Source organism: Oculina patagonica, chromosome 2, assembly GCF_052425735.1.
Source record: "Oculina patagonica isolate OP01 chromosome 2, crgOcupat, whole genome shotgun sequence".
NCBI classification, from domain to species: domain Eukaryota; kingdom Metazoa; phylum Cnidaria; class Anthozoa; order Scleractinia; family Oculinidae; genus Oculina; species Oculina patagonica.
In genome coordinates, this window is record NC_135759.1 from 38,137,177 (window position 1) to 38,152,479 (window position 15,303).

Genomic DNA, 15,303 nt, shown 5'->3' on the forward strand with positions numbered 1-15,303 from the left:
TGCAGCACTGCACACGCTAACGCCTAACGCAAAATTCAGAGAAAAAGCCCTGCACTTAAAATTGTTTCAAAGGCTTTTTGGCTTTACCTTTCCAATTTGAGGCTTGTAACGCTTCATTTACGAGCTAAGGCCATGCCTTATATTCGTGGGGTGGGGGAAGGGAAAGGCTTTCATCGAAAGGATTCTCGCGCCTAAAAACTGGGGAGAGAGGCTAGTTTTGAAGGGCTTATTTCCATGGGTGGTAATTAAAAAAAAATTTATAAGAAGAAAAACCACTATGAGATACTGAGTAATAGATATACGAATGAATTTCAGAGTTTAAGTTAAGATGGGATAGTTAGGAGTGTGTTTGGGGGGGTTACTTGGAAAAGCACAACAGACCAAAATTACGACAGCTGTTTAGAAATAATGATAATAATAAATAATTGTTAAATTGAAAGTTACTTTAAATACAAGCTAGTTATTTTACAAGTTTATTTATGGGTTGAACGTTTCCTAAAAACTTTAGTATAAATAATTTTGAAAAATTCATCACCATACCTAGAGCATTAAAGGGTCTGAGTTCTGAGGAACAGTAAGAGCTAAAAAAAAACGTAGACATATTGTCTTGTGATTGGCTCTTTTTTTATTGGCCGGTTCACGTGACAGACGTTTAAATTCTAAAAAGGCACGGCTTTCCCTGTTTGAACCACACTTCTCGTATAGCGTCTCAAGAAGAAGTTGGCCAGGTTGCAGTTCCGCCCCTACTGATAGATGAAAATGATGACTGTCATTGTCAAAACAACTCTTGTTCTTTTTCTGGTCACTGCGTATATTCAAGGCGCAGATGCTGGTAAATTTTATTTAGTATGTATACCGAACAATCTTAAGTTATTTTAGTTTTACTGGCAATGGGTAACAAACACTACTAAACAAATAGCTGATTAAACGAATTATCGCAGAGATACTTCTAGTAAAAAAAATCGACCAGGTTGATTTGTTGTGAGTTGCTAAGAATTGATTATAATGAAAAATACTCCGATTGCGATTAACAAGTACAGTATAATGAAACGTAAAATAATTTGTTAAAATGGTCTGACACCTAGATGTGGGTTTCTTTTCATAGGAAAGACGAAGAACTGTCGCTGTCGCCGATTATCTAACAACACAACTATCGGAATTGGTAAAGGTCTTCTTATTATAATTAACAAAGCTCGCGATTTCTTCACTGTCAATAAATGGTTCTTGCAAGATCTCAGAGCTTAAAAATTGCTATCTGTTAGCTTACTATTCGCAGAAAAAGGGCATTTATTTATAGGAGGTGATATTTAGAGTAAAAATACACATTTTGTTGATATTTTACTGTATTTAAGAATAATAGACAATTTTAAGCTACATTTGCTTGTTCATCCTAATGTCTCTCACCCGTCCGTCATAATCCACGAACAACTTATCACAATAAAATAAAGCATGGAGGGAAGGATAACGCGACGTGGATTTCTTTGCCACAAATGGGAAGCACCGCAGCGTTTTCAAGTTCTCATCTCGTTTCCTGATCTGAAACGCTGCATTAAGAAAGTCCCGCCAAAAGAACACTTTATCTGTCCTGGGGTGACATATCTAGTCTTAATTGAAACTTACATTAACCGTTATCGGTGGTAATAAAGTTTAAATCCCTATTTCACCCTTTCAAAAATGATGTATTACGTGCAGACATGATGCAGCAAATTGGAAAAATGCGATTAGGAAGGTTACGCACCCATCACTCTTTGATAGCGAAGCACCTTCATCTCGCGTTATTCAATTATCGTTAAAATACTGTCAGGGACAAAACAACAACATGAGCTTACATGCACGCATTCATTGGAGACAAGCAGTCTTGGCACCTTATACTACATCAGGGGAACTATTAGCTCTGCTACTTTCTCAATAAAATATTCTCCTCAACTATGCATCAAGCATTTCCCGCTTACAACTACAACGAATTACTTATTATAAAGGTTTTTTTAATGCAATTTACTGATTAGAATAACCATACTGCGAACGAAGAGAAATCCTATCAAGTGGGGAAAATAACTTAAATCAATAACTTAGTGTACGTATGCTCGGCTCCGAAACAGATCGAGGACTCATTGCTTGTAATTTACCTTGAGTTGGACTGCGACTGTTACGGTTTGCTAAAGCGTTCGCAATTGGAAACAGTTTCTTTTTTTCTCTTGATGAATGTAGGGAAGCACTCAGTGAGTATCTTCCCATTAGCCTTAAACCTGGATAACAAAACGACAATTGCCCCAGCACATTTCTTCTTAAACGGGTTTGGCAATCTGGTCTACCATTCCCTTTAATTTAAATGCGTCAGTCATGGATTGTTCTGCAAAAAATAATAAAAGTTAGTCAATTTCCCTAGCCATGAAATCTCATGTGAGATTGACGTATTATTGGCTTCAGTTTATAGCTCATAACAGTTTGACCTTTGCTTCCTCTAGCTTCTGTTCCAAAAACTCAGACAAAGCTATTGAGGCATACATTCCTACAAATGTTCTGCACCGCAACGCCAAAAATTTGATGCCCTAGCTTGTCCGAGACATAAAAACTGATTTAGCTGTTCCTTGGCACGTCTGGAATGAGCTAACATTTGTCAAAACTGGAATCAATCTTTTTTACATCTTAAATAAAGAATTTCATTCTTAATTTCCATGGCGTTTGTAGAGTCATCCTTGATATGTAAGACCCAATGCTTCCAGAAGTCATTTAGCCAGATTCGCAAATGTCAATAATGATAAGCAAAGTAAACTGCAGCTTGAATTTATAAATTATACCGATAGCGGTTTTATATCTACAAGTTAAGCTTTCCCACAAACCTGATAACCTATTTAAAATTGTGACTGTGCAAAACAATTATATATTATCACGGCTATGGAATTTGTGTAAAGATAGACGTATGTTGGTTGTATAAAAAGACTATCATTGCTATTATTGTTATTATCTATTACAAATGTTTCGAAGAACACATTCCTTCTTATGAAAGGTCACATGCTTCCAGTTATTATAGAAGAATTTTCCACTTTCCTTAGTTTACTTTGGGCTTCACTCAATTTAATGGCGTTCCCGAGCGAATAACATCAACTAAATACGAGCCTGACCGGATTGCTAAATTGCATGCTATACCGCAGACGATTTTCCATTATTTTTTCTCTTAAACTCGATCAAGGAAATGAACTGTTCATTCTGCAACTTCTGGAATTCTTCTTTACTTTTCTCGTTAGTCAGTAAACGAAGCATCGGTTTTAGCTTGACCGCAATACAATACAATACAATTTTATTGTCCATACGTGTGGGACGAGGTCTCTCTCAATGTCCGAGCCAGAGGCTCATGTATAAAACGTAGGACTTTCATTCCTATCAGTTTGTCCTATCCTCACTTACCGAAGCCTTTCTTTATCAATAAGACATCAATATATTTAAATATTTATTCTTAATAACCAGCTCGGACAATGCAGGACGCTTTTTGAAAACTAGACCTTTGGTAACTTTTATATTTACCTGCATATTTTAAACCAGTCCAAGGAACTGATGATAAAACTACATCCTCTTTTAAATGAGTTACTGGCATCAAAACATTGTTCAAAATCTTCAAAATACTCGTCCCGCTTACAGCGCCTTGCAAACTTTCTTGCCTAATATTTATTTCGCACCAATTTACGTTTTGGAACAAATCACTTTGGAGTGTTTGATTGCTAAACTTAAAAAAAAGTGCATGGATTTATAGCAAAATGGCCCTTTTCGCCCTGTACACGAATTTCCTCATTGGAAGGGAGGCTTTCTATACTGCACCGAAACAAATCACTTTGAAGCGTTTGATTACTTAACTTAAGTAGTGCAAACAATTATGAAAAACAGTCCCTTTTGTCTTGCAAGCAAGTTTTGTCGTTGGAAGAAAGGCATTCGCACGCATTCTCCTATCTCGAATGAAGAAGTACCTTCAGGGTACTTACAGGTCCATTATGAAAAAAGTGCCAAAGAAAGATGTTTACATGCTACTTTGGAGATGTCTGGGACAGCCTTAACTTTCAGTCCTTCCCGATGAATGAACCTTTTGTGGTCAAACTAGCCTTCATATTGTACTCTGGTAAGACAATGAATAAACAATTTCATGACGGAGTGTTGACACAGATCAGAAAGTCCATCGCCAAAAAACTGGTTCGAAATCATCTGAATTACAAGGAAAAAAGAAGTTGTAAAGTTTTTAACTGTTTGGCCATTCCCTGGAAAGACTAATATTGCTTTTTTCGTTCGACATGTACTGTACAATTGCACGCGCATAAATCAGTCGGAGTCTTTAAGTTGGCCACCGACCATGACCTCGCGATGCCATTCTCTGTGAGACAAAACAATTCCGAAAAAAACAACAATCCTGAAAAGCATATTCTTCAACAAAGAAAGCGGAGTAATAATATCACGAATTTTTGTAGTATCTTTTTAACATAGATTAGGAAAGAACCTTGCAAGCAGCTCACAAACACATTTTGCTGTACTTCGCTGAATGAAGCAAATGGTAGCATGCATGTTAGTGGTAACCTTTAAGTCTTCACATAATCAAAATTCACTGCTGTTGTTTTTGCTAAGGCGTTCTTGCTATTCCTGCCTAACATGAAAACAGACGACATACAACTGAAAAAGATGAAAATTTGTTTGATCGAGCCAACTGAACGAAAATGAAAGGTTGTTCTCAGTTTAGCATACACTCGTTAATCGGCCTTTGCTCGCGACAACTGATACAAATTAAAGGAACCCGGAATATTAATGTTAGCTAAGCAAGTTCAAAGTTAATTTGGCTAATTGTTAAATACTGCAATTAGAGTAGTCCAAAATGCTGATTAAGTACGGCCTAATACATTTGAGTGCCAGAAGATTGTTTATGCAAAGAGTTTCAGGGCGATATTATAACAAATCATTTTTTGCTCCAAATAATAATGGTTTACATACTATATGTTAGTGCAATTGGAATATTCTTCACCAAACCTCGTCTTTTACATAAGAAAGTTGTGGCGATAAACTCAATTTCCCCTTTAAATCCATGCAAAACATTAGCTGGCAATTTATATTCTAGCAATAGTAATCTCAAGTTAAGGTTCCCCTAAGTCGCCGATTTTGCAGACCTGCATAAATATAATGAGGAGGCCAAAATATTTCACTTGGTAGACAAAAAGTGAAATTGAAAAAGCGAACAAAGCCAACACGCAAAACCCTTTTATTTTCGATCGCATTATCTTGTTTGGAAGAACACTGACTTTTTCAGGCCGCAGCATTGAGGTAGCCGAGTGTTACCTCAAGATAGCCAGTTTTGCAAGTATGGTAATACATGCCACTTTCTTCAGTACAACATGTATATGCAAACCGTAATCCGAGTTGTAAAGGAAAATTAAATAACCCAGTTTATCTTGAGACAATATAGCTGTCAAACCGAAAGTCTGATACGTAAAAGTACCACGACAAAGTAGGGCCAGTGGAATATTGTGTTAATGTTATCAGTCATTCGATTTGAACTGAACCAAAGTCTATTAACAACATGATTACTTGTTTGCTATCGGAACACTTAGCCGTATACTGTCTAGACTTCTGTCAAGCGTCAAAGACAACTAGATCTCAGCTTTGATTTAGGTGAGCAAATTTACAGCATGCTTGTCCATATGTTTTCTTGTTTTCCGTTCGAAATATACTGCAAGAAACGCTGCCATATATCTGAACCTGTCGAACTCTTATAGCATGATATAAAGTCTACACGCTGTAACATCTCAACGTACTTAAACGCCGTGTTAAGTTTAAAGCAGGCTAACTGTCCATGCGACCTTATTAAAAGAGTTACAATTTTGATAGTTGATGCTACTTTAATATCAAGTAACATGGAGCCACGTATTCCAACTGAACTTTAACATTATTGCACAACCATAGAGTTTATCTTTAACAGGACAGCTCAAGTTGCATACCTGTCAGTTATAGGAAGTGAAAAAGTAAATGTCTTATCTGCTCTGCAATACAAACGCCATGCATTAAGTCTTCTGCCAGTTTAGTTCATATCTTCAATAACAAATTATTGATTTTAGGGTGAAATCTAGCTCAATTAACTGAAGGTGCTCACGTGATTTTGTGAATTGCAAACCTTAACTGTTTTAAATGACACATTCAGCAATGATTGCAAATGAAACTTTACATGATTAACATTTTAATGTCGTCCAAATGAGAGAAACATCAATGCCTTCGGATACAGCGTTTCCATTTCGCAGAAAGACGAATTCAATGAATCATTGCTCCAATATATCTCAGTTAGATATAAAACATTGTAAACTCTTAATAGCAATGCATGAGTGGCTTTTATGATAATACCATTAAATTCTTAACTTAAAAAAAATTTTTTTGTGAAATTATCGCTGGTTTTGGTTATCTGTGATAAGAACCGTAGGTTTAAACACTGAACATCTCACAGGTATTTTTTGTTAAAGAAGCATACGTTTCTACCGGGAAGCATATGCAGATTACTTTGGTCAGTGGTAAAAGCACGAGTAAATATTTCATCCTGTTCTGGGTAAATTGTTTTATTTTTATCTATAAGAGTTTCGTTCATGCGAGGAAGAAAATTGTGACCAGGGCGTTGTTGCTGCGGGAAAAGTAAATTTCGCCGAACGATGCTCATTGGAACAGAACGCAAACACTTGTATTTTAACTGCCAAAGCCGGTACAAAGTTCGGACTTTTTAAGGTATCAGTATACCCCAAATGACCATCATGCGTTGGAGCTGCCTTACCGTCTGGTAATTAACGAAAACCCCAGCAAAGTATATATTTTCTGAAAGCTTAGGAAATGTAGATAACGGAGATATATTCATTAATGTTGTCCAAATAGGGCGTGTGATTTTCAAAAGTACCGAAGCTCACAAATCGGGTTCGTTTCCGGACGGATTTGAACTGGAAAAAGCAATCAACATCGCTATGTTTTTTCACACTTTTCTCTAAGAAACTGTTTCGGGTAATATCGATTGTCTGGTTTGTTTTTTGACACGCAGTTAAACGTTTAGAGTGTAAGAAACAACTACTATCTGTGTTAATCGTAAGTGGGTTTTTGAGAAAAAAAAGATGGTGTTCCACGTCGTCGAGAAGGATTTAATGGCAACCGGCCATTTTTGCATACACCTCGAAACAGCTTATTTAGTCAGATATTTCGATCACATGGTTCTCTTAAAACATATTTGAAATGAATTGATTGAAATAGCTGCACAGACATTTTATCTTCTGTTGAGTTTCATTTTTTTCGTTACTCTGATCTTCTGGATACAATGTGTCTGAACATATTACCTTTCAATATGCTGACGATTCCAGAGACGTCGCTGCAGCACCAGTTAATTACACCTCGAGACTGGCGGATTCTCAGCTGCTCGGCTTATAGTTGTAGAGACTCGGAAGCCTTACAAAACAGAAAACCCTAAAAAAAACGATAAAAACATGACACATCAGAAAGAAAAACGAATTTTAAAAGCAGGCAATGTATCACCCTCATTGAAAATCCGGTTGTAAAATTTACAAATGGCGGCTGAACAACACATGAAATCTCATCTATTGACTCGATGACTACTCAAGACTTTTCCGCCAGACATTTACACTGGAAATTTTCATCGCTAACTAAAGCTGATTTACTTTCCAGGCGAGGTTCAAGTTTAAATTCAGAAAAATAACGCAAGAACTTCGAATGATTCCAGCAAAAGATAACTTTCATGCCACTAAAAGTGAGGAATACAAAATTAATAAACATCTTAAAACACCGTCGCACGAACGTACTCGATCTTCGTTAAAAGATGAAAGATTTGGATTTCTAACCAAAGTAAAACGCACCAAAAGGCCGCATTTGACTTTCCCAACACTAAGAGATATATATGATGAAATTCCAAGGTCAGAACTATGAAAATGCCGACTAAACTACTGCTTCTGGTCTGTGCATATGCAAGATATATGACAAATAGTAATTTATATATACAGAATACTTGTTTCAATTCGTATTAAAATTTTTTTATATGACGAAATTCCAAGGTCAGAACTATGAAAATGCCGACTAAACTACTGCTTCTGGTCTGTGCATGTGCAAGATATATGACAAATAGTAATTTATATATACAGAATACTTGTTTCAATAGGCGATTTGCATGATGGCGTCACTTGACTACAACTACCAGAATCCTCCGCTTTGGCTTTTTGTCATTCTAATTAGAGCAATTGTTTTTCAAACCTCACTGGGAATTCAAATTTGAATAACAAGGAAAGGCGAAATGAATTCTGGTATTTGTAGTCAAATGACGACATCGTGCAAATGTGCTATTCGTATTAAAATTTTTTGAACTTGAATTACCTTTAGAAGCGATGGCTTATCCTTGGCTGCATTCCGAACGTACTCAGTCCTTTGGAACACTAATGTAAAAGATGTTTCAGGCAGACAGGAGAAATATTAAACTTGTTAGAACTGACGAAAAAACAGTGTGAAGCTAACTAAAAAAACTGTGGTGTTGACCTCTCGCCCCGCCAGCTATAAAACTCCACGTGAGTCTACACGTGTTGTTGAATTGTAGAAAGATTAACGAGAGAAAGCAACCATTTACAACCCGCATTTTCTCATTACAGAAGTTACAAATATCTTGACAAACCTGTATTAAGAAATTGTCTCTTTGAAATTATGACTCGACAGGTTTTTAGAAAGTTCCTTGGAACAAAGTGGAAACAAAACCTCTAAGCTATAAAAGATGTATCGATGAAATAATATTCTAATATGAAAGATGCTGTGTATATTAGTCTCTTCTAACAAATTCATGTTACTGATTTAGACGGGTGTTAGAGCTGATCAGAGTTAACATTGTGTAAATAGCTGCGGTGGTGACCTCTTATCTCCACGTGGCGGTAGTCTGCACGTGTAGTTGAACAAAAGAAAGATTGACGAGACAAAACAACCATTAACAACAGCAAAACGCTTAAGCTCAACGTGAGAGTGTCTACACGTGTACAGGTGTAGTTGAATGAGAGATGTGGTGCCCTTAGAACTGATACGCTCTACCTACTCTACTGGCGAGGCGAAAGCAAAAATTTACAACCGGTGTTTGCTTTTTGTACAGCAGAAATATAAAAAACAAACTATGAAAAACTTCACTTTACGTTTCTAGTCCAGCTCAATGATCAACGCGCTCCATTCAGAAAGTACACGTGTCCACGAGGAACGAGAAGGCTCACTGGGCCACGTGCGTGTATAGGTACTGCGCCACGTGAATATTCACGCTTTGATCGAGTCAGTGAAAAGTTCACACAATCTGAGGGCATGGTGGAATTTAAGTGCTTTGCAGTTTTAGTTCTTGCATTCTCAGCGAGACGCAATAGTGTTGAGAACTAGTACTGCATTAAAGAACACCTTATTTAGTGAATCCAAGGCAGGGAATCCTATCAAATCCAAGGAATTTTACCGTGTTTCAATAAAATTATCTGCTATTCTAGGAAAAATGTATATTTGATTTGTTCATGATTTTTGACATTGCCATGGAGAGCACATAATTACATGCAGGTTTGGTCAATGTCGACTGCTTTGATACAATTCTCCGATTGTTCCAGTTTTCTTAAAAAAAAACGCAAAATCATCTATTGTTTGCATTCTGTCAACATTTTGGCTTGATTTTGTTTTAATTTTTATTACTCTCTGACTTTCTAAGCAAGCAGTAAAATCCAAGATGGCGGAGTTAGTGACGTCATATAACGTCATCTATCATCTTTATTTTTTTGGTTTTTTTTTTTTTTTTGCCGGGGGTAGAACAAGTTCAGGGCTTTTTTGCTCAATGTTAATTAATTTTACTGTGCGAAAACTTAAGCTTTCAATTCATCGGACTTGTGAAATAAATATGTAATTTTTATTTTCTTTCTTAGCTTAAAAACAATAAATTAATGCAATGAATGGGTCCCAAACTGTATCTAAATTACAGAATGCCTTTTTCTGTATTGGGAGTTACAGCGCTTTAATGTGGCCTGAATAGCGCATTTTCATTGAAACCATTCCTTTTGAATAATTAATGTCTTTTTCAACTGTGTTTAGACATCACTTACTGGAATGTTGTAGACGACGTAGGACGCTGCGAGGAAATTTGCCACAACAACAATGTTTTCACTAAGGTAAGATAACAACCGCACAAAGTTTTACAGAGTTTAACTCCATGTCTTTTTAAATGTCGACTAATTAGGTTGCATTTTTTAGATCGTTTAATAAATCGTTTACCCTTTTCCCCAGATCTAATCTCAATCCTTGCATATCTATTATACCGCATCGTTGGGTTTCACGAGCTGGCTAGTAATTAAATGGTACTATTTATGGCTAATAGAGGGATTATTCTAATGTATCTCGAAAACAATGTTTTTCAAGGGTCTCCACCTGCACTGTCGCTCCACTCTTGCGTGTTATTAAGCGAACCGTATTCAAAAGTGCGCATAAGCTGAACTTCTGTTTTAAGTGACCCACCTCGAAAGATGTTCAAATACAATGCAATCGTGACATCCAAAGTCAATCATTTAAAAATATTTTTAATCGCAGGGAAATACCAAAGGTTATTCCTGCAACCCAACGGAGATGTTAAGCAAGAGTTATCAACTGATTGGTGATACAAAATACAAGTCTGTCATTCGGAAGTGTGGCTACCAGCATACATCCGGTCCCTGCCGCCGTTTGTCTCTCTATAAAACCTTCTTTAACGGAACGACGTACAGTCGCCGTCACGATATTGGTTCCTGCGTTGGTGTTTGTGGAATTGATGGACATGAGTGCAAAGCTATTGATAGTCGAAAGATAGCCATCAGAGGACCAAATGGTGGGTGTGAATCAAAGAAGGAACACCAGCTACTCCCCTGTAAATTTTAATGAATTGTATCCAAAAGTGCCAAACTTTGTTCTCGATAGTTGTTTTCCTATTTTTAAAGCTAATAGATTTCCATTTCGTCAACGCGACAGCTATGAAAAATTCAGAATGACAATCAGGCAATCATTTTTTTTATTTTATCAAGACCGTTTCCAGTAGCAAATTACACATTCGATATCATTGTGCAGAGAGGCTAAAACTAGTTTTACTTGTTTTGCAATAGGAGACAGTGACATGACTGTTTCTGTCACCGAGAGGTGTGGATGCGTGAGTCCCGGATGTCACCGTGTTGCATTTCGCGAAGTTTTCAAGCGAAAGTCGGAGAAGGGCTGGATCCAAGAGGTATGTACGAGCAGAACTGAACAGTTGGGCATGCGCAAAAAAAGCGTCTTCTTCTGCTCATTCACTCAGGAAATTGATCAGTGGCCAAACTCACATGTTTCCTAAATAAGCATACCCATCGTAGGCACAAGAGTACGTTAACTGATGTAAATACTTATAGCCATTGTTCTTTTCATTTCATGTAGGCTTCGTTGCTATACTTCACTGTAAAAGATATCCCTCATGTAAATCTCCTATAGCGTGTTAGTTTTTTCTGAAGTTTGTTTTGGCAGCGTTTTTTTTTTTTTTTTTTGCTTTGTTATATCTATCTTTCAAGTGAGTTCTCGTCTAGAGTTAAGGATCTTAGTCTAATGTGACATTCTTTTGATTATTTGCCTGTTGTACTTATTTTCGCTAAAACTTGTGTTAAGAATCTCTTGTTGATATATTTCTAGGAAAAAGATGTTGGGATGTGCGTTGGAACCGGCTGCCCCAGAGTCTGTGAACATTGTTTACTTGAGTACGTAACTTTATCTTTTCTGTAGGAGTTAGCTAAGTGTGGACACAAAGTGGTGTTAAAATCGAAAAAGATCATTAAAAAGTGGTTTACTCTACAGAAAGCACTGACATACAAGCATACAGATTACCTTAACTAGGAGAGATTAAAAGGGAAATATCACGGGGATTTTGTGTAACTTCAAAAGTAAAAACAAAATCAGTGTTAAAGAAAACATTAAATAATGGTCCAGGTTCGTTATAAATTACCACCAAACCAAGTGTACTAAAACTGTCGACGATGGGTGGCCAAGCGTCGAATGTAAATTACAACTTGAACAATTCCGGCGGAAGTTTTCGAGCTCCACCAAGTTTTGTGCACCATTTCTTTCTTTTTTCTCACTTTTTTGTTAAAACGTGCGGTGGTGAAAGGGTTAATAATAATATTAAATTTACGGGCAATTGGGTACCACAGTCACACGTGACAATGTCTGTAGCTGCCAAACGTACTGTCCAGTAATATAGGAATAGACCAAGTAATGACTATTTAGTAAATAAACCCCTTCAGGCGGCTGGTATATTGGAGGATAATGCCGGAAGCTGAAAGATTGTCCAAAAAATGAACAGTTGGCCGAGAAGTGAAGCTTCGAGGGAAACTGTGAAATTTTAAGGACAATCTTTCAGCCAATGACATTGATCCAATAAACCAGCAAGCCAGAAAAAGGGCGTATTTATTTTATAACCCTTCGATTACTTTTTACAACGTGTGTTATCGCCGGTAAATAGGGAAGACCTAAAGTGATAATCATGGCGTAACTGCGGTTGAAATAAATGCAAACTAGTTGGGTTACGTAACTGTTTTAACACTGTGACTTGATTTTCTTTTTATTCTAAAAAAGTTAGGCATGAAAAGGTGACTTTGTTTGTTTGTTTTGTACTTGTGTAAAAAATCGGGCGACGGATATCAAATCGAGCGGGGTATATTGCCTGGTACCCGTCGTCCAATTTTGTACCACGTGATGCGTTTTGTATAATTAGCGTGCGCAAAATTAATCGGTGGGTTATAAATATATTTAGTAGAAACTCAGCTGTGTTCTATTGGAAATCCGCGAATCTGATTGGTTCTCCCACTGTTTTCTATTCGTCGATAAAAAAACAGTCGCGCGCGCGCGTAGCTCTTTAAGCGGTAAATTTTCTTGATTTTTGTCTTCAAAGTGCACAAAATTGAAGGTTTTGGACTGCAATCCTTTAGAGTTTCTACTAAAACAATTAGACTACTCGCCCTCGTCTTCTATGAGCGATAGTCAACTCGGCTGCGCCTCGTTGACTATTTGCTCATAGAAAACTCGGGCTCGTAGTCTAATTGTTAAATATTCTCTTTTTCTCAACAGATTTATGGACCTCAAGTCGTGTGGCAGCTATTGTACTTACTTTCACCCAAGTGTCTGTATTGTCACCAACTACACCACAGAGGCTGTGTACACCGGGGATTTCAAAACCAAGGAGATTTACATTATCAATCAGTGCGGGTGCACCAAGCCACGTTAAAGGCCTGGGGAAAACACTTTGGACTGCAGCAGATCAATACGTTTTTCCCCTGTTGGAAATGTGCCTGACATTTGTTTTATTAGAATGTTTGGATTTGAGTAGCTATAGAAATATGTTATTGTGTTAGGACCATTCTTTTATAAGAATGTTTAGATTTAAGTAGGTATAGAAATGTGTTATTACGATTGTAGAAATGTGCCCGACACTTGTTTTATTAGAACGTTTAGAGATAAGTACGTATAGAAATGTGTTAGTGTGATTGTAGATCATTGTAGGCATTTTAGGAGAGTGACAAGCAACTTGATTAGGCAGGTTAAATCTTAGCTTCCTTTTATTATTTTTTTACAAATACTTTTCTTTTATTACATTGCTTAACAAAACAAAATAAACAACATAAAAATAGTTTAGGTCTTTGATTAACGAAGGACAGGGAATGCAGGAAATGTTTAAGAACAGCACAATGTCCTAGAACAGCACAACGTGCAAATTGTGTAATTAACCGTCCTGATAGATTTTGTAGACGTTTTGTTTTCGGTTAATAGTTATTTGTAAAACGTTATTTTCCTTTCTCATTGTGATGAAGATATTAACCAAGGCTTTTCAAAGCCGCTGACCGGACTGGAAACTCGAATAAGGAGTCGAATTACGTTCAAGTAGTTTAGGTCTTGCTTGCATTAGTTTGAAATCAGATCAAACTTAAATCAACTTGGAATTAGTTTTGTTAAATGGAGAAAAGAGCAGGAAACTGACTTTAAGCTAAGCGACAACTTGTCTAATCTTTACAGATCGATTGCTTCAATAGGTTTATAATGTTTGCTTTGTTTTTGTTTGCCACAAACCAGCTCGTATTGGTCAATACGTCTTCCTCTTAGCCTCGCAAAAACAGGAACACGAATAAGTGTTTACCGCCATTTCTTAGAAATCTCCCTGACTTTTAACTCGATTTATTCACACATTTCTGTCTTTTTTTTTTATATCCTTTTCACATCGTGAAACAAACCTCTAAACACTCAGGTTGCGTTTAACAAGACTTGTTGCTAAGTTTAACAAAGTACCATAGGGCAGTAACGTTTTTTGAGAGCTTGTTTTAGAGTTTGAGGTTTCTGACCTTTTTAGAGCTTTTAAGAGGGCTTATGTGCTTTTAATAGCTTTTTGAGTGTTTGAGAGCTTTTAGAATTTTTTATTGGTGGTTCGGTTCTAAACTTGTTTGGAAAGATGACATCATTATTAAGGAAGTTTGGAATTAAGGCTATTGATTAACAGAATAAAGCAAGACTAGAATATAATTTGGCTTAAGTGTCATTGTCTGAAAAAGTGTTCCAGACTTTGGAAATGGGGTCAACTGATTTCTAGGAGTGAATGGTATGGTGTGTTTCTGCTATAAATACTCTTTCAGTTTATATGTGCGGATTCGGCACAGAAGGGTCTGGCAGAGTGGGGCCTTGCACAAGTGTTGAACAAATTTTTGAAAAGAAAAAAAAACTACTAAGAGTCAAAGTTCTTTAGTGATCACCTCGGGAATTCGAAAAAGTGGTCGTAACTTCAGCCCTTGACAAAAAATCTTGGGACGTTTTGCCCTTTTGTTCTTTCCCTCCCCAGCCCTATTTAATGTTGAGTGTAAAGCGACCTTACACACACAAGATTGTCAAGTGAGGGACCAACATTGATAGGGGGAACGAGGGGGATCCTACAGCAGTACAGGAATGGGGTTGTTTATTGTGGTCATGCACTTTGCTGAATTCGATTTTTTTTTCTGTTCGGGTTAGTTTTTGCAACTTTCCTAACTCTTTTTGTCTGGGGTTGTATAACTGGACGTTAACGAAAATGAGCTCTCGTAAACTACCACACGCTGAAACAATAGAGACTGGTCATTACCAGAGCTTAAGCATAAAGCTTTCTACCTCAGTCTCAGGGTAACACTCTTTCTACAACCGTAAATCATTTTGACATTTTAACTTAGACTGAGATCTTTAAAAACTAAAACTATCAGGCAATTTCAAATTGTAGTGAATGTGATCAAGAAGGGGAAGTTTTTA

General features: G+C 36.9%; 1 protein-coding gene and 1 long non-coding RNA gene across 2 annotated transcripts; one reads left to right on the forward strand and one right to left on the reverse strand.

Moving 5' to 3' along the window:
- The first annotated feature begins 475 nt into the window (after window positions 1–475).
- Window positions 476–14,357, forward strand: LOC144644607 (uncharacterized). The gene is made up of 7 exons (XM_078504130.1): window positions 476–832; window positions 1,106–1,162; window positions 10,090–10,166; window positions 10,582–10,855; window positions 11,127–11,245; window positions 11,680–11,744; window positions 13,111–14,357. The coding sequence occupies exons 1-7, from the start codon at window positions 754–756 to the stop codon at window positions 13,265–13,267; spliced, it is 828 nt and encodes a 275-aa protein (XP_078360256.1). The 5' UTR covers window positions 476–753; the 3' UTR covers window positions 13,268–14,357.
- Window positions 1,174–8,702, reverse strand: LOC144644609 (uncharacterized). Its single transcript, XR_013569153.1, has 3 exons — window positions 8,374–8,702; window positions 7,329–7,455; window positions 1,174–2,350 (listed from the first exon to the last, which is right to left on the reverse strand). It is a non-coding gene; the product is annotated as an uncharacterized LOC144644609 (long non-coding RNA).
- Window positions 14,358–15,303: the final 946 nt, after the last annotated feature.

Coding starts and splice junctions, on each gene's coding strand:
- LOC144644607 (XM_078504130.1), top strand. CDS start 754: ATGAAAATGATGACTGTCATTGTCAAAACAACTCTTGTTCTTTTTCTG. Junction 833..1,105: donor TATTCAAGGCGCAGATGCTG/GTAAATTTTATT, acceptor TTCTTTTCATAG/GAAAGACGAAGAACTGTCGC. Junction 10,856..11,126: donor AGCCATCAGAGGACCAAATG/GTGGGTGTGAAT, acceptor GTTTTGCAATAG/GAGACAGTGACATGACTGTT.